The following is a 26,199-nucleotide window of genomic DNA, read 5'->3' as shown; positions in this document are numbered from 1 at the left end:
TGAGAGGATGAAGTCATTTTTATTGTTTATACAAAATTCGCCTTTTTAAGAACATCTAGACACACTGGCCAGCTGTTAAAACAGAGCAGCTTTAACAGACAGGATGCATCATTGTATCAAGACTATCTGCACAGGTAATCACGAAGGTCATTTAACTTAAATTCATAAAAGACTTTGATCTAATCTAAGAAATCAAGCTAAAACATTCCTGATATTCCAATATTAGACTGAAAAAGTGTTATGAATTAGTCTAATTCAAGGTAAGTCAGGTGTTAGCAATTGTAACTTTGCCCCAGTGTGGTACAGGTGGACTATTCACATTAGAGGAGCTACGATTAAAAGTTGTAACACATTTACAGACAAATATAAAAAACATATAAAGCAAGACGAGACAGACATGGAAAATTAGAAGAGAGCTAGCTGGCAAGAGCGCCTGCCTTAACTACCTCAGGATTCCTCACGAACAGGTGTACAGCCAGAGAAGAAGCTATTCTTGAAGTTATTTAGTCCTCTCTTGTTCTTCCTCAGAAAGCTGGGCATGCTGGGCTCTTCAGAGTCTTCACTGTCACTGTCAACATCAGCGGGAATCGGCTTCTTCTCCAGCTTCAAAACTGAAGAGAGGTTGCCCATGTCGCCGATTTCCTAATGGTTACACAGGAAGAAAAAAAACAAAAAAAACAATTTAATAGCCAGTGCAGAAGATGCCATAGAGTCCAGTGTGGCCATCCTATGACATTTGACATAATCCATTTATCCGCTGAGCCAGAGTTCTACCACAATTACATTGCAACAAGTGTTCAATCCCTTTGTTTTGTTATTTAACACATCGTTTAAAATTGGGTCAAAACATTTCATTCCATTTCATCTATATACCAATTTATTTATTAGGATTTTTTGAACGTCATCTTTTACACACTTTGGTTACATTCATGACAGTTTGTTTGTTTGGTTTTTATAACGCCTTGTTTTCTCTGGCGAGATATTTTCAAGACAGGACCAGTTTTTCGTATGAAAACTTTGTATTGGTTCAGTGACTTATTGGGTTTATAAACAAGTCCCTAAGTTCATTTATGACAAAACAGGTAGTTACTAGTTACACAAGATGCATCAGCCCCCAGGTTTTAATGTCAAACACAGTCATGGACAATTTTGTATCTTCAACTCTCCTCACTTTCATGTTTTTGGACTGTAAGAGAAAACCGGAGTTTTGAATATTTAATTCTCGCTATTATGCAGCTAAAAATCCCACTTTGTGCTTTGGAAAGCTGTCAATAATAAAGGCTCAACTGAGAGGCATTAAAAGGAAAGTCTTACCTTTGTAGTTGGTGGTACACATGGAGGCCTAAAGAAGGTGGCATCTCGAGGGCTTACAGCTGTGGGGTCCTCAGGAATGGATACAGAGTCTTTGGAGACATCATTCATGTCACCATCCTGAGATGCATGAAATAAAAAGATGTAATTGAAGTCCTGTGTAAATTTACAACAAACCTTAAGATTTGCATGTAGTGTTTGTCTCCCACCATACTGACCCGGTTCTCCATGTTGCGACACTTTTGATGGTCACAGAGACAGTTCTCGCCACACGTCATTCTTCCCTTCCGGCAGCGGCAGAGTTTATTGACGCAGCGTCCCTTGCATGCACACTACACAGGAAAACATGAAAGACAAAAATCACATAATAACAATTTACCCGTCTAAAACAGCAAAATAAAGCTGAGGTTGTTCTCTTGATGTCTGGCTTTAAGACACAAGGGTACAAAGTCTCACCCCAGTCATTTTAGATTTTCTGGAACCTCGTCGAGCTTTTTCTTTCTTTTCTGGCCGCCACTCCTCCTCCTCCTCAGACTCGGAGGGAGACACAAGCTCATCAAGGTCAATTTGAGGTTCCTGCAGCGGTGCACGTGCTGTTGAGGTTTTAGCCTTGGGCTTGGAGAAGAGAGATCATGATGTGAGACAAAAAAGCAAAAACATGAATGATTTTAATAGGGCATACAATTGCATATCATTGAACCCTTTACTGGAACAACTGATGTGTACCTCTATGTTAAACATATAGGTTGTCGTTGTGTATCCTGGAATTGTTGACCAACATTACTCTAAGAATTGTAGAAAGTCACAATACAACAATTGTGGTACCCAGTGCCAATAAAGTGAGATAATCCCCTATACAAAGTCAACACAACAGCAAAAAGGCTATTCGCTCAACACTGTTCCCATGTTTCCTTTAAGTACAAAGCCAATTATGAAAAAGCTGGGGCAAGAAAGTAAAATGCAAACAAAAACAGAAAGTAGTAATTTGTAAACCTTTTTACAGGTATATTATTGAAAACCGCACAGATATTAATGTTCCACCGTATCAGTTTCATTGATATTTGTAAATATGCGATAATTTAACACGCACAAAAACAATCCCGACAGTGCGGACAAGGGCAATGCAACATTAGGAAGTGTGTACGTATAATGATCAAATACACTTTTACAAGGGGCATTCTGGTGGTGCAGTGTTCACAATTGAGAGTTTTAATCTCAGAAGTCACTGACCTGGCGTCTACACTAAAACACTCGGCCATCGTTGAGGAAAGGAAAGTCAGACAGGGTCTCTTTCCACTGCCAGTGCATTGTGTGTGGGGGGTGGGTTGTTACGCAACCCAACACTGGCAGGTGATAAGAAGTGGTTGCAGATTGGACACGTGACGGAGGGGGTGTTTGTTGATCAGGCTCTTCTTGTTCAGGTCGAGGGTTGTGCAAATTGGGAACCGAACCATTTTTCCTAGACTTTTGCATTATTATGTAAGTTAATGTCTCACCTTAGGAGGGATGTATTCAAATGAAGTGTCAGGGGATTCATTTGTTACTTTCTTTGCACTCGTCAGCTGAGCCAGAAGTAATTTCTGTTGGTACAGTCAAAAAGCATGTAGTCAGTTGTTATAATTCTTTGTTAAGTCATATTTGTGAATCACACTATATATTTAACCTATATATTTATTAGTACCTGTTTGTATTGTTCATTTTCCTCCATGAGTTTCTGATTTTGTTCAGTTAGTTCTTTCATCTTTTCAATTTCTTCCTCCTGTTAAAGAATTTAGCTTTAGTAAATCATCCTGTCTGTTCTCATTAATTGTAAAGCAGGAGACTTAAGCTGATGAATATAAGGAGCAGGATTTGAGGGTTATACTTAAGATCTCACCTGGAACTTCAAACGCTGTAACATTTCACGCTCCCTCTTGGATATCTCCTGCTCATCCTTCTCATGCGCCTTTGCTACAGGCTTGTTCTGGAGCTGACTGAGGAGATACAGCACCTACACAACCACCAATTGCGAAAACATGATTAACAACCTCCAAGTCAAAGCTATTTTTGTCTAAAAATCATCAGAACCGTCACATGAATGTAGTAGACCATTTTGGAGCCACAGGCATTTTGATGTAAAACAAAATGTTTTATATTGTTTAATCATTTTGATTCGTTTGTTTTGAACAGTTTGTGAACACAGCACCGGATACCTTTACCATTTAAGTCCTGTCCTGGTTGGTTCACATAAATCACCTTCACATGGCAAGTCTCCATGTTGCACATTTACACCTAAACAAACTGGTTTGATGAAAAAAATTTTACCAAGAGCCACATAAGTGGGTTTGATGGCATTTAGATCTCAAATGATTGTTTAATTGTTAAAACAGCTGCATAGTTCATCATTACTGGTGCACAATCAGTCATTCACTGCTGATTGACTTTAATGATTTGTTAATTCGACATCACAGGCTGCCAACTGATCCCCATTTCTTTAAAATTATTCCTGAAAAGGATTATATTTCACAGAAATGTAGAAATCAGTGTTGCAGAATTTTAATTTAATAAATTTAATAAAAACATAAAGCTGGGATTTTTTAATTCTCTTGAACTTAACTGACAAAAGTACAAGAAATGTTATCACTGATCAACTTCATCGTATTTTGTAATTGTAAACTAATTTAGTATTTGATGCCAACAAACTCAACAGTTAAAAAAGATCTGTTTACCACTGTTACATCACCTTTACTATTATTCACACTTTTTAATAATTTAGGAATAAATTTAGGACGCAGAATGAGACCTGGAACTGTCTTGCTAAAATAACCATGGAACTTCCCAGAAAAAAAAAGTTACCTTGATGGTATTATCTCTTTCAAATCCAAATATACGCCTCCACTTCAATAGTACCTTCACACATATGCAAGACATTCATGCCCCATTATCAAGACAATGTTAGCTTTTACTATTTTTCTTGACAACAGTCTGCTTCTATTCGTTTGACACTGAGAAACAGACAACCCCCACCCCAAAAACAAGCTAAAACATGAAATTATATGACCAAATCTCACATTGCCACTATCTTTCAGTCCATCTTTAAAGAGCTCTGGCTCTGAGAACTCTGCTGCATTTTTGCATACAATTGATGCATGGCTTTCGTTTTGCATAAGAGAGTTTCAGGTTGCATATCTTGATGGAGCGGTGGACTGTTAAGCAACAGTTTTTCAAAGTATTCCCAAGACTATGCAGCTATACTGATTACAGTAGCATCACTGTTTTACGCACATTCAACATTACACACACTGAGGATTTCCTGACATTTCCACAGTATTATGTACAATAGGGCTGCAACGATTAGTCGACGTAATCGATAACGTCGACTATAAAAATTTGTCGACGTGGAATTTCATTGTCGACTAGTCGTTATAGATGCAACGCACTAAAGGTACTGCAGGGGGTGCAGCATCGCTTCCATGGCGCAGCGGGGAGTTTATGAAGACAGAGAGGCAAAGATAAAGAGACCGAAACTTTCTAAAGTATTTCAGCCAAAATAACCCAAAGAAACGAGCTGGACACAAAGCAGAGTTATGGTTTCACGCCAGCACTCCGGTAAAACGCCTTGCAGCCGTGATGACCAGCGTTATTCCGGTAAGTTTTTACACCGCTTTGTGCTTTAACCAACGTAGTTAATGTTTGTTAATGCTAGAGTACTTGTCGGAAAACCATCTAAGAGCTCGCTATTTTTCAGGTTTGTTTGCTACCTAACGCATTAAGTGCAATAGTTAATCAGTCGTTTATATGAGTAACGTTATATAACATTATAGCCTAACGTTACCCTGTCTCGTCTTCCATATTTTTGCTCTCGTTAATGAGAGCATTTATTCTAAATAATAAGCCTCATCCACTTAATGATAGCTAGTTAGCGCAGCAGATAATTCAGTTAAGATATTTAACCTGTTATGGTTTAGTTGGCATAGCCAGTACACTATTTGTAATAAACTATGATACATAGCCTTCAGTTTGTGATAATTAATACAGCTTTCTCTTTTGCTCTTTCTATTAATAGCACTAAGTAATGGAGTGTGGATGAGAAGAGAAGAGGTTCATGCACCCCTCAAATGGCTGAGGTCCTCACAGACAGCATTCACATGTTTCTCAACCACGTTATATATGATTTTGACTTCGAGTGATAACTTCTGAAACATAACAGCTTCTAATGCTGTCCAAAGCTTTATTTCATTGAATTTTTTTATTGTGATTGTGTATTAATGTTTCAAATATATTTAATTAAACTATCAAGCTTAAGTTTCATATTCATGTTTCATGGGTCATTATTTTAATTTGATATTGGAACTTAAATAACATAAGAGTTTTATGTTAAGGCAGAGATGGAGGGTATGACATAAATAATCGCTGACTAGTCGACTAATCGAAAAATAAATAAATAAATAAATAATCGTCAGATTAGTCGACTACTAAAATAATCGTTAGTTGCAGCCCTAATGTACAACAGATGGAAAATGGGGCTAAATTATTTGCAATCTTGCATTTGAGCATTGTTCAAAATTGGGTTGGGATTCACCGCTTTGTGTGAGAATTGTCAAAGACTGAGCCTTTGGTGGATCCTCCTTTTATTTTCTATTCTCCACCTCTTACCAATTCACTTGTTGATTGTGGGGCAACTTTACTGAAGTTCATAAATAATAAAAATATTATAAAGTCAGCCAAACCAATAAGTCATTTGATTGTACAGTTAAATAACTTTTATATTTTTTTATTTATGCATTTTCTCCCCTTTTTCTTCCTTTAAGCGCGTCCAATTGCCCGATTGCGTCATGCTTTCTCTCCACCAATGCTGATCCCTGCTCTGATTGAGGAGAACGAAGCTAACCCACGCCCCCTCCGACACATGGGAAGCATGCCGTATGCATCTTATCACCTACACTTTCACGAGTGCAGTGCAGCTCAGCACTGTGTACGAAGAGACACACCCTGAGAGCACTCTTTTCTCATCTCTGTGCAGGTGCCATCAATCAGCCAGCAGATCGTAATTGCATTAGTTATAAGAGAGACCCTATCCAGCTTAATCCCACCCACATCTGAACAACAGGCCAATCGTTGTTCATGTGGCTGCTCAGCCTAGCTGGCAGGCAGAGCTGAGATTCGATAGGATCTATTCAAGATCCCAGCTCTGGTTCCAGCGTGTGTTTTTTACCACTGCACCACCTGAGCGGCCAGTTAAATAACTATTTAAGAAAATAATTTATCACAGATTATTGTTTTTAATCTCATTTTACAAAATGTCCTAATTCCCCTGAAAATAGGGTACGGCATTTATTCAAGAAACATTTTAGATGCAAAATGCTGTAAAACCTTTAAAATGTTCCTTGAGGACATGTCTAGTTTTTAATAAGTAAGGTCAGCTAAAGCCAAGTACAAATTGCCAGTACACATGGGGCACATGTTTAATGAAACTAATCTAGTCAGATAAAAAGGCTAAAAAATAAATGGCATGAAAAAATTTAAACGTTATTTTAATCAAGACTTGATCTTGAAAACTAACAATCTGAAAGCTATTTTTAATAAAAACTATTTGGAGCCTCTCCCTCCCCATCTCAGTACACTTAAAATTATTTTAGACCTTGCAGTAATTTGACACACAGCCTAAAAATAAATTTGCATCTGCTTTGCAATTTGAGACATGCATGCATCTGTTTAAATAATGATCAGTTTAATGAGACTTTCCTCTGGCACTTAAAAGGTGACAGGTAGTAAAGCTAACATTTCTGAAAGGTTTGCTTGATTGAATTTTAATGCCTGTTTAACACGTGTGTCATTTTATGGCATGATCACTTGAGTCTGCTTATGATTTATGAAAGGTACATTTGAAAAGTTTTCAGAGAGCAAGGTAAGCTGACAGATATTTATTGATTAGGACTTTAACATCATGTTTTCCACACTTTGGTAACATAGGACAGGTAGTTAATCGTTACACAAGTCTTTCTAATGTCAAACACAGTCAGGGACAGTTTTGTATCTCCAGTTCACCTTAATTCTATGCCTTTGGACTGTGGGAGGAAACCCACGCAGACACGGAAAGAACATGCAAACTCTACACAGAAAGGACCCGGACTGCTCTAACTGGAAATCAAACCCAGGTCCTTCTTGCTGTGAGGCAACAGTGCTACCCACCAAGCCACCCTAAACCATTGTTAAAAGCTTAACTAATCATATTTGCACAGCCCCATTAATAGCCTACCTTCTCCTGGTGTCTCTGCTCCAGCTCCACCAGATGACTTTGGTGTTCCATGTCCATTGCGGACATAACCTTCCTCTCATCGCACAGAACCTTCTGCAAGTCAATGTGGTTGGCCCGCTCCTGCTTTAGCTCACTCTCCAGCTTGGCATTTGACGTCTTGGATACCACAACCTGGATGCAATATGTAGAACTTTGTTAAGTATAAAGTAGACACAGGATTTTACACTTGTTACACTAAGCATTATATTATTTGTGTATACACACACACTCACAAGCAATTGTACTATTCCTTACCTCAGACATGAGGACTTTTAATGCACTCTTGGCCTCCACGATGGTAGTGATGGAGTCCCAACGCTGTTTCATACGAACCTCGTTATCTGCATCCAGAACTTTTTGTTGCAGGTCAGCTATCTGAGCACTCCTGTGTTGGGGGTGATGGGAAAAGTGTAATCCAAGACCAAAAAAAGTGAAAACCATTATGAATATGTTTGAATAATTACCATAATAACCATTATGAATAATTAGACAAATGTAAAATCGCTGATCATGTATAGCTAAAGAGCAGCTATTGTCTTTATGTGGCTAACCTGAGGCCCATCTCAGTCTCTAGGTTTTCCACTTGTTTACTGATTGAAGCCTCCAGATTCCCTTTGCCCTCTAGTTCAGAGATGGTCAGGGTACGGCGCTGTGGAACACAGTAACAACATTTAAAACAGGTGGATTGCTCATTCTTTATTTCATAACTACAGGAATGAATACATTATTTAGAGTCACATGCATCAGGCCCAATAGAATTAAAATAGAATAAAGTAAGAAAGGAAAAGCACACTGTCATTATAAATGGTTTTGCATCGACCCTTTGTTCCATGTCCTGCATCGCAGGATATTAGGAAACAGTCATAAATGGCATACAAATGGCTACAAAACAATGAAAGCCATGTTGAGAATCCAAAACAGTTTGCAACTGCTTACCCTGACTTTAGCAGCAGGTCTGTCTCCAGAGTCCATCTGCTGGCGGAGTTGTGAGATCTCCTCAGCCAGGATCTTTCTGTCCTCTAGGAGGTCCTGTAGATGACGCCGGGCCTCCTCTGTACTCACCAGCACCTCTATTTCATTCAGAAGCCATGTCTACAGAGGGGCAAAATATGGGTTAAAATATTTGTTTGTTTGATTTTTAACACCATGTCACCTGCTATGGCTGAATAAAATGTTCCATCTTTGAAAAAAAAGGTTTATATGTTTCTTTATAGGAATTCATGAAAAGACTTTATGGATTAGGGTGTTTGAGTAACTGAGTGTGTAGAGTTTAATTGATTTTTGTTATTATATGGCATTTAAGTTCTATAGCTTCTAAGAATGTACCTAACGTGTGATTTTGCATAGGTCCTTGCATGGGTTTAGTGCAAAAAGTGCAAATGAGACACCAAAGGTGGCTGGATGACCAATTGTGTTAATACATTTCTGCCCAAGCAGTTACTGTAACTAAGTCTGGAAGCCTCAGGTACCTTTACTCTGCTTGCAACTCCCTCCATGCCACGGTTTTGGGTGTCTTTGCGCTTCTCAGCCACCTCACTTCTTTTCTGTAGGGCATCCTTCAGGCGCTTGTTGGCTGCGGCAGCCTGAGAAAACACAAGTTAGCCACCGCAGGGGGTTTATGTAATATCCTTCAACATCTTAAGGGTAGCAATCATTTTCTTCAGATGTATCAAACACGCATACCTCCTCAGTTTTGCGGCGTAACACATTTGCCTGTTTCTGGAAATCACGTTCCAGCTTAAGCATTTCATACTGTCGTTTACGATCCTACCAAAACACAAGCACAAGAATGAAAAATGAGGACACTTGTTTAACATATATAAAAGAGTATTAAACATACTAATTAAACAAACAAAAAACAATAAATGAGCATTTGGGTGATGCAGCGGGCTAACATGTTAGCCCACCACTGCCAAGATTCTGAGCTGTCAAGTTGGAATCTCGGCTCTACTCTGGGCTGGCCAGGTGCCTACACAGTCATGATTGCCTTTGTCTGAGGGTGGGAGCTGAAGGCATTCCTCATTGCTGCATCAACAGGCTATTTGTACACTCACTCCACACACATCAAATCTGTCAGCCATTTCATTTCCTGCGCTTGTATTTATTGTCACTATGGCGTTTTTTACTTGGTCGCTTTGCTGTTTGTATGCCTGGGCAAGTATTGACGTTAGTCGCTCTAGTCAAGCATCCTGCCAGACGTCAACATTCAAAGCATCCACAATTAAGAAAGTAAGATCTGGTCATGTAATGCTACCCCTAAACAAACATGACAAATTTTCCTTTGGATACCAACAATCTATTTTCATCCGATTTCCACATTGGAGGGAAATGTATAAAAACAATGTAAAAAGTTATTGTTGTACTTACTAGAGGCTTCACACAAAGGCACACAGAAATGTTCAGCTGTAGCACTATCAGTTGATTGAAACTTAAAACTTCTTTTTAGGGATGTCCCGATCTGATCTCAAAGATCGGAATCGGGGCCGATCAAGGCATTTTGTAACTGATCGGTATCGGCTTTACTAAGGCTGATCCTAAGCCCGATCCTTTGTTTTACGTCAGCATGTCCGCTGTGTGGAAATACTTTAAATTGGAAAGTGAAACAAGTCCAACAGTGAAGTGTAATGTCTGCACTGTGAGCGTTTCACGAGGCGGTAGGAGCAGAGCTGCGTTCATTACCGTAGAATTTTACTGTTTATATGGTGTGTGAGTCCAGGATCACACCGGTTTACAAAACAATAACTTTTAATCCGAGTATGAAAACTTCAGGACCATAACCTACAGCTTTTACCAGTTTACGTGTTACAAGACTGAACGACATCTCAGTATCAAGCACTCTGATTGGCTTAGTTATGTAACCAAGCGTTGTAGTGATGCACTTGCTTAATAAAGAAATAAATACACGGTATATTCACAAATTGTCGGGAGCAGAACACTTTATTAACTACTTCTGTTACGGTACCAAATAGCGGACAGCTAGTCATCGCGTTAGCCAAGCACGCTATTCCATGCACTATGGAAGCTCCAAAGGGTCAAAACACACTCACTTCGTGTAGGAACGTCCATCAAACCATTGTCACAATACAACCACAGAAAAGTTTGTTACAGTTACAACACGCATACAAGTACGGTGGCTCATAAGAAACAAACCAGATATCATTTAACCAAACGATCTACAATTACTACCAATTTGATACGGCACCTAAAAATAAACACTCAGTCGAATACAGCAAGTTTATTATTATGTGATGAGAAGAGGAACCGGCTGTCCGCTACGGCAGATATGCTGATTTTCCTCAAAAAGAACCTTCACTTCATTTTGAGTGTTCCAGTTCTACTACTACAATGCTGCACTAAGTTTGTTTACTTATATTTTGTAAAAATAAAAGAACATTAAGTAATAGCTTGGATGCAGGCAATTCTTTTTCCTACAGCACTGCAGAGCTATTCAGTTGTTAAACATATAGATTGGATTAATTTGAATAACTGTAATGTAGTTGAAGTGTGCACTGTGTGAACAGTATTATCTCGTTCTTATCTAGACAATATCTAGAAAATACAAGTATCGGTTTGAGACTCTGTATCGGATCGGGATCAAAATTAATGATCAGGAACAAAACAACGTGATCGGGACATCCCTACTTCTTTTCCTAAGACATTATCACCACCAAAGAGCAGAAGTGACCGAGCTAGCTGAGATTTTAGTAAACCTACGTCACTGTATGCATGTATTGCAGCCTCTTCTGGCTGGTCGATGGCACCTGCACAGACAGGGAATAATGGAAATATTGATCCCTGTGTGAACCCATCTAAGGCAGGTTAAAAAAAAAAGCAGTTGACTACTGCACACATATCAAAGAGGGTGCAAGTGTTAAGCACAGCCCTCCTTGAGGGTAGAAGACTGCAACGTGAGGAAGGCAACGCATAAAAAAACCCAAAAAAAACAATGGTTATACTACTGCATGAATACAAATCTTACTTTTTCTTTAAGCTGCAAAACTTCTTTATCTTTCTTCAGCTTCCAGATTCGAAACTTCTCAGAGTCCTCTTTCATCTGCCTCATCAACTGCACCCGCTGAGCTTTCATAGCCTACACAGAAAACAGCATAAAACTTCAACAACCTTAAGAAACAGCTCAATAACTGCAGCATTGACAGTTAATAGCAATAGTATTAGGACTATTATAGTGCACATTTTAAAAAGGTCTTAACTACTAGTCATTTGTTGGATATAGGCTTGAAAACCCATTCATTATCAGTTGAAAGATTACTAATTATATGGTAGTTTTTAAAACATTTGTTCTAAATTGAAAATCTGCTGAAGGTCATTAAATGTCACCAACAGTTTGAATTGACAGTTATTTTTAAATATTAGTCATTGTATAAATGCATAAATGTTACATATTTTTACAGGCACACACCTAAACATACATGCCCTTTTCACTGCCCCAAATTTGTGATCTAACATTTAGTGACCTGTATTGTACCCAAGCACCTGTGCTAATCTTGATCTACTAAGCGTACCTGAGCAGGCTGTATGACTAAAAAGAAAAACCGTGCAGACTATCAGTTAGTCAAATGCAATCATTAAAAAAACGCCACTAAAATGAGATACAAGCTGCATATTTAAATCCCAACAGCAACAGATTTTATTAATGCAGGGCCATAAAAATAAGGGACTACAGACCATAACAACCACAGGGGAGTAAACCAAGATCATCCTGCAATTGTTTAGTTATGGTCACGCATTTGCTCCCAGGGTCTTACTGAGAATGCAGTCCAAATAAACTCCTCCTACTTTTATATACAGTGTATCACAAAAGTGAGTACACCCCTCACATTTCTGCAGATATTTAAGTATATCTTTTCATGGGACAACACTGACAAAATGACACTTTGACACAATGAAAAGTAGTCTGTGTGCAGCTTATATAACAGTGTAAATTTATTCTTCCCTCAAAATAACTCAATATACAGCCATTAATGTCTAAACCACCGGCAACAAAAGTGAGTACACCCCTTAGTGAAAGTTCCTGAAGTGTCAATATTTTGTGTGGCCACCATTATTTCCCAGAACTGCCTTAACTCTCCTGGGCATGGAGTTTACCAGAGCTTCACAGGTTGCCACTGGAATGCTTTTCCACTCCTCCATGACGACATCACGGAGCTGGTGGATATTCGAGACTTTGCGCTCCTCCACCTTCCGCTTGAGGATGCCCCAAAGATGTTCTATTGGGTTTAGGTCTGGAGACATGCTTGGCCAGTCCATCACCTTTACCCTCAGCCTCTTCAATAAAGCAGTGGTCATCTTAGAGGTGTGTTTGGGGTCATTATCATGCTGGAACACTGCCCTGTGACCCAGTTTCCGGAGGGAGGGGATCATGCTCTGCTTCAGTATTTCACAGTACATATTGGAGTTCATGTGTCCCCCAATGAAATGTAACTCCCCAACACCTGCTGCACTCATGCAGCCCCAGACCATGGCATTCCCACCACCATGCTTGACTGTAGGCATGACACACTTATCTTTGTACTCCTCACCTGATTGCCGCCACACATGCTTGAGACCATCTGAACCAAACAAATTAATCTTGGTCTCATCAGACCATAGGACATGGTTCCAGTAATCCATGTCCTTTGTTGACATGTCTTCAGCAAACTGTTTGCGGGCTTTCTTGTGTAGAGACTTCAGAAGAGGCTTCCTTCTGGGGTGACAGCCATGCAGACCAATTTGATGTAGTGTGCGGCGTATGGTCTGAGCACTGACAGGCTGACCCCCCACCTTTTCAATCTCTGCAGCAATGCTGACAGCACTCCTGCGCCTATCTTTCAAAGACAGCAGTTGGATGTGACGCTGAGCACGTGCACTCAGCTTCTTTGGACGACCAACGTGAGGTCTGTTCTGAGTGGACCCTGCTCTTTTAAAACGCTGGATGATCTTGGCCACTGTGCTGCAGCTCAGTTTCAGGGTGTTGGCAATCTTCTTGTAGCCTTGGCCATCTTCATGTAGCGCAACAATTCGTCTTTTAAGATCCTCAGAGAGTTCTTTGCCATGAGGTGCCATGTTGGAACTTTCAGTGACCAGTATGAGAGAGTGTGAAGCTCTCACTACTAAATTGAACACACCTGCTCCCTATGCACACCTGAGACCTAGTAACACTTACAAATCACATGACATTTTGGAGGGAAAATGACAAGCAGTGCTCAATTTGGACATTTAGGGGTGTAGTCTCTTAGGGGTGTACTCACTTTTGTTGCCGGTGGTTTAGACATTAATGGCTGTATATTGAGTTATTTTGAGGGAAGAATAAATTTACACTGTTATATAAGCTGCACACAGACTACTTTTCATTGTGTCAAAGTGTCATTTTGTCAGTGTTGTCCCATGAAAAGATATACTTAAATATCTGCAGAAATGTGAGGGGTGTACTCACTTTTGTGATACACTGTATAATCTTGCACAATTGAAAAGGAATAATAAGATATGAGGTACAGCACAAATACTTCTGGATTTGAGGGTCTGAAGGTTATAAAGCTAAAAGCATCAAGCATAACACACAGTGTAAAGTTGTAAAGTAATCAAACAATTTAGCCAAAACATATTACGTACTTTTTAGAGATGCACAGGGGCTTTGTTAATATTTTGTATGCAAGACTGATGTACCTGAATTTCATGATTAAGCTTGGTAACACTGCGCACTGAAGTTTCTTTGAGCTTCAAGAGCTTAGATTGGTCCTGCAGTTTTTTCTTCAGATCTGAGATATGCCCTTCCAACTCCTGCAACCTCTTCCTGCGCTGCTCGCTCAATCTGTAAGATAAAAAATGAAAAGAAAAGACGGTATATAATTGTATGCACATTATTCACAGCTTTCTGTGCAATTTTTACAACAAATTTATGGAAACCTACTTGGCCTGATTGGCGTCTTTCTTAGCAGAGTGCAGGGCGAGGATGAGATCTTCCTTCTCTTTTTGCAGAGATCCAACCTCAGACTGTAGGTTTTTGATGTTCTCCTATGGCAGTTTTGAATGAGCAACAATAAGTTCACTAGGGTTGGGCGATTTTCACGATTAATTCGCATGAACGTTTTCACCCGATGTTAGAATGTGACAATCGCGATTGTTTACATACTTTATATTTTAATTAAAATACCAACATGTCACGACTCAGAAACTGACCAGACGCTCGCGGAATATAAATCAGGGAAAGTTTAATATAAAAAGGGCGAAAACAGTGTACAAAATCAGGTAGAGTCCAAAACCAGCGAAAACCAAAACAGTAAACGGAAGACAACAAGGATTATACACGGTAACGGTTAGATTCAGTAATAAGGACGCAAACACGATCGGCAAAACAAGACACAAACAGAAGAGTTTAATTAGGATTCACTGAATCAAACACCGAGATCAGGATTGGCTGGAAAGTAACGAATTACATTTACTCGCGTTACTGTAATTGAGTCATTTTTTTTGTGTACTTGTACTTTTTAAAGTAGATTTTACAGCCTGTAATTTTACTTTTACTTAAGTAAGTTTTGTACTAAGAATTGTAATTCGCTACATTTTAAATCACATTTGTTACTGAGTAAAAAAAATCGCGTTTGGGAATCTTGTCTCGGTTCCTTTTAAAGAGCCGTATGTATGTAACGACTCCCAAATGCGCGAATCGGTTCCTTTATTTTGGCTTAAAGGGCCGTTCAATAGAATCGAATCATTCTACGACACATAATAGTGGTTAATACAGTTTGAAAGTTTTATGGGACTAAAATGACACATTACACATCCTTAAATGTTTAAAATGTTGTATCCACCCCCCAAATAACAAGAGGACAAAATCAAAGCTGAGCTGAGTGATCACTTGATGCCCCCCCAATGTAGATACTGATACAGACTCACTCAGTGGTGGAAACAGCACAGTACAGGCTCGTGTTCCTTTTAAGAAACCTGTAAAGAACTTTTGTAGTTTTTTTCCTAATGTAAGGAGGTTCTGCTGAACATTATTTAAAATAAAAGTTGTTTGTGAGCTATTCTTAGATATAGATAGATAAGGATTTATAAAACGGATAGTTCCGGTCCTAAAATCTGATTGGCTGAGCCGCGTTCGAAGCCGTTGTAAAATCCCCAATAAACGCACACCTATGACCACCTCACATCATTCCATATTAATACGCCACTGAATAGAAAAAGTTTGTTATTTTCGCCCTCATGTTGCCTAGCAACACTGTTAATCGAACTATTTTGCGTCGCGGAAGAATGCTTTATTGTAAGTTATACACAATAAATACATTTATGAATTAAACATTGTTGTATTTATTATATTTTATGTTGACCGCCGTTTTATAAAAGCAATAAGCCACTCGAGACTGTGCATTACTGTTATGATTTTAGCACGGGGAAAGAAGTGCTAAAATCACAGTAACGCACGGCCTCTCGTGGCTTATTGCTTTAATAGATAATGTAGATCTATTTTGTTTTAATTATTGTTAATTATTGTGATATCGTTATTGTTATAAAGTTTGAGTCCCTTGAAAGGATAATTATAGGTGGTGCTGTTACTATTTTTGCACTTCTGCAGCCTTTAATTACAATGCAAAAAAAGAAATTTGAATCTTATTTTAATTGCATTATACAAGAACAAAAAAAAAATCGAAATCGTAATCGACAATCGGGTATAATTTAAAAATAATTTTTTTTTTTGCAAAATCGCCCAGCCACACAGATCTGATTATAAGATTTGCAAATGCTGGGAGGTACTGGCAATAGATAAATGGATTTTATAACAATGCTACACTGATTTAAAAACTCCTGCGGATTTAAAAGAAAATTATCTTTAGCAGGATCAGTTGCAGTATTTCCTTACCATGGAAGTATAAAAAAAAATTAAAAAGACTCAATATAGGAAACTTGCAAATAAATCAAACCATGTACCTGATATTCTGTCTGTATAGGTTTCAAGTGGCTGTCATTCTGGCACATTTTCTTGACAAAGGCCTCTTTTAAAGCAAGGACTGTATTAAGCTCAATCAGCTCCTTGGAGAGTTGAGCCTGTCTAAGAGCATGCTGGGTAGTGTAGGCCGCTTGGGAATCAGAACTGCTGGCCTAAAAAGAATGAAAAAACACATTCAACAACATGTAGCTTCTCTAAGACTATTAAAAAATCTGAAAAGCATGTAACGCATACCACAGGTGAGCCACTAGCAGGACTGCCACTCGCATCGACAGCATTGCCTTCTGCATCAACCTCAAGAGAGGTTGAATTGCCTGACGTCATTGCATCTATGGTGGCTGCAATCCCAGCACTTTCACTCTACAGAAAAAAAAGCATAACTAGCACCTGGCAACATGCATCTTCTTGTATGTTCAGATAAACCAATGTGTGTGTACAGTTCTGAAATATCTACTGGCTCTTACTTGTAGCTCTAGAATGACATGTTGAAGGTTGCGGATGACCTCTACGTTCTCCTTTAGCTCCTGATCTTCTAGGGTCTCCACCATCTTTTGAAGGTCAACCTTGCACCTGCACCAAAAAAAGACAAAGACAGTTGGCACAATCATACATGCTAGAGCACAAGGAACCCAGTTTTAGAGACAAAAAAACAGCAAGCTTACGCAGCATGCTCCCTCAGTTCCTCTAGTTTGTTTTGCAGTTTCTCGTTGGTTTGCTCAGTCTACCAAAACATAAAAACAGTGTCAACCAAAACGCAAAGGTAAAAATAAGCTCGTTCAGTGCTGCCAAAGAGCGAGTAATCAGCGATAAAATAAATCCGGCTGAACTTCAATATAAAGTGGAGTGATCAGGAGCTGAAACACTGATACCCAGTCCCCTTTAAACCACTAAATATGCTAGGGGAAAAAACAAGACAAAATGTACTAAATATTTTAACCACAATTAACCAGACAGCTAAGAACTGAAACCATAAGCTCATTAAACTACTGAGAATGGTTTAATGCTTTTTTGCCATTTAACTCGAAAACATATTTATTGCATACATTTAATATCTACTGTTGGTATACTTCCTACCAATATAAAAAACCTTGTAAACTGAGCCTTTCCTTCAGTGTAGTAGCAGTGTTTAGGATTAAACCATTGAACTGAGAATTAGAATCAAATTTGCACCTGTGAGAGATATAATCATGAATGGTATTGTCAAGAAGACCAATATCAAGTGCCACTACTGTTCACACAGTGCACACTTCAAGTACATTACAATTATTCAAATTAATCCAGTGTATATGTTTAACAACTAAATAGCTCTGCAGTGCTGAAGGGAAAAATGCTGCATCCAAGCTATTACTTAATGTTTTGTATTTTTACAAAATCAATCAAAATGAGAGATAATTAGTTTTACTTTAAACTTTACATTCGAAGAAAAAAATGTTTAATGCAGTGATACACTAAAAATGAACAGAAATCTGTGTAGCAGCTTAACTTGAATATAAGAAAAAAAGTTACTTAAAGCATTACAGTAAAACCTGAAAACCAAAATAAAATGGAAAGGCTCTTTTGTTATGAAGGAAAGCCAGTTTTTAAAGTGCTTGTATTGTGACAGTGGTTTGATGGACGTTTGTACACGAAGTGAGTGTGTTTTTACCCTTTAGGCCTTCCATAGAACATGAACCAGCGTGCTTGACTCAACTGTCGGCTATTCGGTACCGTAACAGAAGTAGTTAATAAAGTGTTCTGCTCCCGACAATATGTGAATATACCGTGTATTTATTTCTTTATTAAACGAGTGCATCACTACGTTGTTTTGTAAACCGGTGTGATCCTTAACTCACACACACTCTCACACATGAACGCAGCTCTGCTCCCACCGCCTCGTGAAACGCTCACACTGCAGACGTTACACTTCACTGTTGGACTTGTTTTACTTTAAAATTTAAAGTATTTCCACACAGCGGACATGCTGACGTAACACAAAAGATCGGGATTAAGATCGGGTTTAGTAAAGCCGATTCCGATCAATTAAAAAATGCCTTGATCGGCCCCGATCCCGATCTTTGAGATCGGATCGGGACATCCCTACCACTATCAGCACTGATATTGATAGTCAAGTTCCTAAGTATAATATTAATCCTACATAGGCTTCAAGACTATAATATACAAGTCAGTGAGCACATAGACAGCTACACATAAAACTCCAAAAGCATGAAAGTTTCCAAAACACAGGGGTGAACCGTCACACCAAAAATTGGGACTGTGTTTAAAAAAAACACACAAAAAAAAGTAAATGATATTTCGTCTAGCTCCAACCTGAAGTACTCACCATGATGATCCTTTCACACATAAGGGCAGTCTGTCCTACAGCCTCACTGAGTTCTCGACTCAGCTTACTGTTTTCTTCTTGCAGACGGCGATTACGTTCCACAATCTTAGACACATTCTCACCTTGCTCAGACCTACAAAAAAAAGTTTCATTCCCCATTTAAAACTCTGTACAACAACATCCAACCACATCTTCATATGTATACAAATTCTATTTTAAAGGATCACTACCCAGTGACTGCCAATTGTATTTGCATCACAATCACCCTCAAAATTGCAAAAATGTTAGCACTGGTGGGGAGGTGAAAGTGGCACAAGACACAGTTCATCAATGCTAAATGCAGGCACCAAAACAAAAGATCATGTATATGGGCAAGTACATGTGCATCCTTTACCCACTTAAGAGATGGCAGCAAGATGCACTGTAGGATGATCCACCTCATCAGCACAATGAAGTCTAGTAAATGTTGTTTAAGCATTGTAGTAGATGTTCATGAAAAAGTGCAATATCACTAAAACAACCCCAAAATTAATAACCGACCACACACATAATTTAGTGTGCAATGATGCCACTTTCATCTGAATCCTACCCTGAGAGAACAGGAGCTACTCCTCCTCGAGCATGAAGTAGCATCACTTGCAGCTCTTGCACCTGAAAGCAAAAAAATAATTACCTCCCAGTAAGCGAAGTTTATGGCATCAGTTCAACATGTTTATAGTGCATACATATTTAAAGCCACCAATCTGAATGCATCTGATGTCATTCTGGAAAAAAAAAGTTCATTAAGCACTGGTACCTGCTGCTTGAGCCGTTTCATCTCTGTAGCACGTGGATCGACATTGAGAACAGGCTTGTTCTTGATTTTACGAGCACGGTCTGCATAGCGAAGTGTGTTGATCGTCTCCTCAATGTTGGAGTCGGCTGGACTGATGCAGGCAATCATTAAGGTGTGACTGTTCCCTCCTAAAGAGTCTGTAAAATTGTCAGGAGAGCAAAACGGTCATCCCTTCTTCCTTAAGGACATTAAATGTACATACACATAAATGTTTTTTCACTTCAACCCATGCTTGCTTTTTAAAAACCAAGCTTCTTTGAAATGCTCCTGTCGTATTCAATGATTCCAAAACAGGTGTTCTTGTTCATTACAAATTTCCCAGTCGTATATTGCCCTGACCCAACTTGTGTAGCAGGCATCAAATTAGGAATTAGCACTAAGTTTAATTTCAATTTTTAGCAACCACTTTATTCTGGTCAGGTTTGCGGTGGATCTCAGCAGTGGTGAACCTCAGCAGTGGTGGACTAATGTTACAGAGTGCTGTGCCACCCGAGTGCCATGAACAAATCCTTTTTCTTTGGGCTGTTTTATTTTTCTTATTAAATACAATGAATGACAGTTTACTAAGCACTGCAGTTCTGTATTTATTTGCATTTTACCTACTGTCCCAAATTTTTTGAAACCAGTTTGTTCAAATAATCTTTCAAAAACTGTATTTTGTGCATGATGAATCTAAGAAATTAGGATGGGATTTTTTTTTAAATAGAACTCTTTCTTCTATGTCACAGGTTACCACAAGTGGTATTTCTCCATCATAATCTTAGGAATTTAACAGCTAAATGAGATTTGAGATTCAGGGTTTTGTTTCATCCTCAAGTAGTTCTGACAACAGACCATGGCAAGTTTAAAAAGTGCTTAATCTACAACACTCCTTAAATAATTTAATTCTATAATTTCTTTAATAATACCACTTTTCTGGTTTTACAAATTCTGACATCACTGCAATAAGAAATTAAAGTATTAGATCATTTTAACAAATCGAAGACTAAAACTTTGACACTCACCTTGTAGCAGACGGGTCAACTTGGAGTCTCTGTAAGGCACAAAGGTGCCCTTCTTACTGTCGTCACCAAGGGCGCTGATTACGTTTCCCAGAGACAGCAGGCCTTTGTTAATGCTGATTCCTGGGTAATAAAAACAAGTGCAACTAAGCTGTGTTCTATATTGCAACATTAGCAATTAGTTCATTTGCCAACGGTTTTCCTCACCCTCCTTCAGTCTGTCTCCTTCTGCTTTAGTTTTTTTTTGTCTCTCTGATCCAGCAAGATCCACCAAGTGCAGTTTGGAGACCATCATGTCGTTTCTTAGGAGGAGGGGGAAAAACAACATTAAGATACTTTCAAGAACATGCAAACGGCTAACATGATTAATAAATAACTGATGTCAGGCTACCAGTCAATATTTCTCTTTTATTTCAAAGGTGTTCAGATGAGGGCTCTGAGCCTGACCAGCCAATATTTAGCATTGCGCATGGTGCTTTATGTGTGCAGCTGCTTGGCCATGGACACCCAATCCATTAAGGTTTCTACAAACAGTTATTGTGCTGATCTTGCTTTTAGAAGCACTCTGGAACTTGAGTGTGGCAACTTGTGAGCTTGTGGGGCCAAACACTTTATGACTGATATGCATTTTTAGACATTTTAGACATTACCACATCAAAATAACAGCTCTTACATTGAAGTCAGTGAGCTCTAGAAAGACATTAATTTGACCAAAGTGATCAATACCATGCATACCATGAAAGTCTTGTAGATTTGCAAATGCAGCCTATTATACAGCCAATGTTTGTCTACTGAGACTGATAAATATACATCTGATTTAAGGTACCTCTTAATAATATCACTAGTTAGAAGGGCTGTCTAAATACGTAATCAGCTGATGCTTATCAGGTGCCGAACATTAAAGACAGCAAAAAATTTAAGTATGTTGTGAACGACTTACTTGTCACCTCCACGGCGCTGCTCCAAGTTGATCGTAAATATAGCATGCGAACGTGATGAGGCTGCGTTCATAGCTGTAGAGCCCACGGTACGAGCAGAGTTCCCAAGCTCCAGACAGCCTACCATTTCCTGAGCTGTAAAAACCGCCTTTTCTGTCAGTCCTACAATCTGCAGCAACAGAGTAGCACTTAATAAACAGGAATTTATATAAACTTCAGGTCATGTCAAAATTATTACACAATATATGGCCAAAGGTATGTGACACCTGATCATGACCTTGTTAGTCATCCCATTACAAATCATAGGCATTATTATAAAGTATCGCCTTCACAGCTACTGCTCTGAGAACGTTTTTTTTACTAAAGTGTGCACCATGTATTGATGTGGGGCGGACATACTGGCTCACAATTGACAGTTTCAATTCATCCCAGATATAAGGCTGTTGTCAGGGCTCTGTGTAAGGACCTTGATGGACTTTGCCATTAACTCCAAAATTGAAAGCATTTTTGATACAAATGGTCATATACATTTTAACCATGGGTATGAACCACTGAACGAACCACTTAAATGCATTAAAACAGAAAATGTCCATATTTATTTTATATATACTGTATATATATATATATATATATATATATAGATATAGTGTATATTTGTCTTTATAAAGCCTTAAGCATTACTTTGATGCCTTCCTTTGGGTCTTCTCTGATACTAATAACAGGTTTATCCTTTGATGGGCACAGAAGATCCAAAATTTCTTCATTATAAATCTGGGGGGAAAAGCAAAAAGAAAGAAATATTTACTGATGACATGTAACTTTTATTTCCTGCCCACAACACGTCTGCACAGGATGCTTTTAGCAAACAGTCAATGCTTTGCAAGAGATTTTTGTTACTGCATGTATAGTGTTCTCTGCACTTGTGATACACTTCTTCACACTTGCATGTTAATTTCTGATTTTAAGCCATACTATTTTACATATATTGATTACATTTACACTGGTGGCATTTAGCGGAAAGCTACAAAAAGACTGCATATAATTTGAGCAATTGTGGGTTAAGGGACTTGCTCAGGGACCCAATAGTGGCAACTAGTGGCAGTGAGGCATAAAACAGCAACCTTCTATTTATAAGTCCAGCTCCCACTGCCCCCAGATAGCATGTGTAGACATTGTTTACACAGCAGACACAAGTAATTTCCTGGAGTGTCCAAAACCCCACGTTACATAGTATGCACCTACCATGAAAATGGGACCTACTTTAAAGACATACATTTAAATAATTCATGATTAAAGAGGTGGTAGCTCAGTTAAGGTACTAGCCTAGTAATCAAGAGGTTGCTGGTTTTAGCCGTTGTTGGGCCCCTGAGCAAGGCATGCTCACACTATTCTGTAACAAAAATCACTTTGAATAAAAGCATCATTTAAATGCCATAAAAATAATGAAAGCTACAGAAACACATATCTGGAAAAGATCTATAGAAACTTATTACCTCAAGATACGATACAAAAAGGACAAATTCACAGTCCGCCCTCTTGGCTTTCTCCTGAAATATTTTCCGCACCACTCTGGGTATGACGCCAACGGTAGGTTCGTTTTCTTGTGCCGATGTGTAGGTACCTCCCATGGAGAAAGTCTTTCCTGAGCCAGTCTGGCCATAGGCTAGCACCGTAGCATTGTATCCTGAGAAAAAGAATCACAATCTGAGTATTCATTTTCCACTTTGCATTTAAACCTTAGTAGCGACCACGCTTAAGCTCATTTCTACAGACCTCTGATTTGATTTTTTTTACACCACTTTATACGGTCGATTGTGTTATTTATTGCATGATCGGTGTTATGTTTGTCATTTTTCTTGATTCTTTTTGTCAATTTTTATTTTTGTTTTTATTTTTGTTTCTGCCAGGAAGTTTAGGATTGTTCTTGTGTTTTCTTGGTTGAGGGTTTCTTTAACAGTTCCAAGTATGTGTAGCTGTTGGGGCATTCGATTAGAATATGTTTTATTGTGAGCTGTGTTTGGCATCTTTCATATGTTGGGGGTTGTCTCCTTTTTATTAAGTACTGGTGAGTGCTACAGACCTTTGAAAAGGCCAGAAAGTAAAGGTGAAACGGAAGCGTTGAACACCTCCTCCTGCTCTGTCGTGGGATCAAACACATAGTCGTATGTGAATGCTTTGTCGTTGCCCACCACCAACTGAAATACAGGAAAGAGAAGAATAACATTATTACATTACTGTTTGGTCAAGAGTCAACTTACTCAAGTTTCCTAGCCAAGACATTTCAACCACAATTTCCTTTTAACTATGGACTATTTGTTGAAGCCTATCTACAATATTTCCTTATATAACCTCTCTGTATTTCAGAACATAGTTATAGTTTAAAATAAAAAGGCAAATCAGCTCTTTATGGGAATTTATTTATTAGGATCATGTTCTACACATTTTGGTTACATTCATGACAGAAATGGTAGTTACTGGTTACACAAGATTCATCAGTTCACAAGTTTTAATGTCAAACACAGTCATGGACAATTTCGTATCTCCAATTCATCTCACTTGCATGTCTTTAGACTGGGAGAGGAAACCCACACAGACACGGGGAGAACATGCAAACTCCACATAGAAAGGACCCAGACTGTCCCACCTGGGGATAGAACCCAAAAGCTTCTTGCTGTTAGGCGACAGTGCTACCCACCAAGCCACCACGCTCTTTATGGAAAATACAAAAACAAACAATACAAAAGAAGATGTCAATGTCAGTTCCAAACACAGATCATGATTTGTTTAGACGTCACTCTCTGTCTTTTCTCTGCCAGGTTTCTTTACCAGGCTGTATTGATCTACCTCTGCCTCAAGTGGAAGGCTGTTGGGTAGTGCATTGGGCTATCAATCAAAAGCTTGTGGGTTCGAATTCCAGCTGAACTGGTGTTGGGCCCCTTACCATCTCTGCTCACTGGGCACTGTACAATGGTTGACCCTGAGCCCTGACCCCAGCTTCCAAAAAAACTGGGAAAAATATGCAGGAAAAACTGGAATAAACTGAGATAAAACTGGGACATGCAGGAAAAAGAATTTCATTGTACTGTACGTGTGTACATGTATATGAGACAAGATAAAAAGATTCCATTCCAAGATGAACAAATACGGTACCACACGTTCTACATTTAGCAAAAAGGAGACAACTTTTACTGTTATTAAACCATGGCTTTCAGTGCAAGTAAATAAAAACAGGACATGGGTTTAAAAGGAAGACTGGGAACAAAAGTTGTTAACTAAAACACCCCGTTAGGTTTAGGCCAATAATAAAGTGTCAGGCATTAAAAAGGTGTTGGCTGATCAATTACACTTGAAGTAATGTGCTTTGCTTTTAGCTGAACCAATGTATAAAAATATCACTCCAACATGTGTCATCAACTAGATCCCCCCACACCCACCCTTCAATGGGCTGCCACTTACTGGATGGTTTTTTTTTTTTTTTTTTTTTTTGCACTTTTCTGTGCAAACACTAGAATGTGCATGAAAATCCTAAGAGATTAGCAACAACTAATCACCAAAACAAAATTTTGGATAAAAACAGCTGGTGAATAATGCCATTATTGATTAGATTGTTAATGGCAGATCAGGAAAAAAACAACACAAAACAATACAAAAACTGTTTTATATATTTTTGTACCACTTGTTTTATAGCAGCTGGGTTCATAGCTTAATCCGTTGGGAAATTTCTCACATTTTAAGTTCTAATTAATTAATGCATTTCTTATTAAAACTCCGTATTTGTTTCTGACATGCGTGGGCCAGCAACCAATTTTGATGTTTTGATCTTGGTCGTGTCTGCAGTTTAATGCAGTGCGTTGCTCCCACATGTATGGATGATCAGCTCCTAATGGAGTGACTGGTGAAAAAGTAAAGAGTTAACTGGACCTGTGGCTCTCCTGGCACAAAGGTAAGGCAGCACTGGCATCCTTCGTTGAGTTCTTTAGGCACCAGTGGTCTGCAGCGCAGTGCCACCCGCACTGGAATCATCTTGTCATCTTCCTTAGTCATGCTGAACGGACAGAAACAGCGGAATAGAGCAGTATTAACAGTATTACATGAATTTCTAAAAATGGTGAGCTTATTGTCAAACAACGACGCTTAAAATATTCTACAGGCTGTGTTTCAAACCGAAAACTAGGGCACTACACTGCACATCAAAACACTAGCGCTACCACTGGTACCATTACTACTTTGACACACTATATAGTGGAGTAACTGACTTCAAATAGTCATAAAGATTGACACGTTTAAAAATATTTCGAAAATATATTAGTTACAAAACATTACATCACATTCAGACAGTTAGCACGAAGCTAACCGAAGACTTCAGACCGCTAGGCTTTAAAGTAATGCTACGTACCCGAGAGACGCTAGCATAGAAAAACAAACGTGTCTATTATGTTTGTAGTTTCGACAATACATACAACAATATTTAACAGCAAAGAAAATTCAGTTTTCTTTATCTAAGTAAAACAAAACTCCTCTAGTTCTGCTGTGACTGAAACGGTAAAAACTGAGTGTGTACTTCTCTCTGCTC

The 26,199-nt window shown here is 38.7% G+C and overlaps 1 protein-coding gene across 1 annotated transcript; it reads right to left on the bottom strand.

Moving 5' to 3' along the window:
- kif4 (kinesin family member 4) lies at positions 1 to 26,199 on the bottom strand. Its single transcript, XM_063011359.1, has 31 exons — positions 26,188 to 26,199; positions 25,548 to 25,671; positions 23,707 to 23,821; positions 23,120 to 23,310; positions 22,308 to 22,397; positions 21,629 to 21,795; positions 20,896 to 20,990; positions 20,692 to 20,811; positions 19,649 to 19,824; positions 19,442 to 19,503; positions 18,853 to 18,985; positions 17,195 to 17,253; positions 16,997 to 17,102; positions 16,767 to 16,892; positions 16,514 to 16,684; positions 14,496 to 14,599; positions 14,252 to 14,396; positions 11,568 to 11,678; positions 9,272 to 9,355; positions 9,058 to 9,171; positions 8,525 to 8,680; positions 8,140 to 8,237; positions 7,844 to 7,973; positions 7,550 to 7,720; positions 3,188 to 3,301; positions 2,993 to 3,070; positions 2,808 to 2,891; positions 1,768 to 1,926; positions 1,530 to 1,643; positions 1,315 to 1,431; positions 1 to 642 (listed from the first exon to the last, which is right to left on the bottom strand). The coding sequence occupies exons 2-31, from the start codon at positions 25,668 to 25,670 to the stop codon at positions 448 to 450; spliced, it is 3,708 nt and encodes a 1,235-aa protein (XP_062867429.1). The 5' UTR covers position 25,671; positions 26,188 to 26,199; the 3' UTR covers positions 1 to 447.

The sequence above is a fragment of the Trichomycterus rosablanca genome, chromosome 16, assembly GCF_030014385.1.
Source record: "Trichomycterus rosablanca isolate fTriRos1 chromosome 16, fTriRos1.hap1, whole genome shotgun sequence".
Taxonomy (NCBI): domain Eukaryota; kingdom Metazoa; phylum Chordata; class Actinopteri; order Siluriformes; family Trichomycteridae; genus Trichomycterus; species Trichomycterus rosablanca.
Note: the sequence above shows the minus strand (reverse complement) of the source record. Positions and strands in the feature narration are given on the sequence as shown.

Coding starts and splice junctions, on each gene's coding strand:
- kif4 (XM_063011359.1), bottom strand. CDS start 25,670: ATGACTAAGGAAGATGACAAGATGATTCCAGTGCGGGTGGCACTGCGC. Junction 9,356..11,567: donor TTTTGCAGCTTAAAGAAAAA/GTAAGATTTGTA, acceptor GTGTTTTGGTAG/GATCGTAAACGACAGTATGA. Junction 8,238..8,524: donor GACCTGCTGCTAAAGTCAGG/GTAAGCAGTTGC, acceptor TGTGTTCCACAG/CGCCGTACCCTGACCATCTC.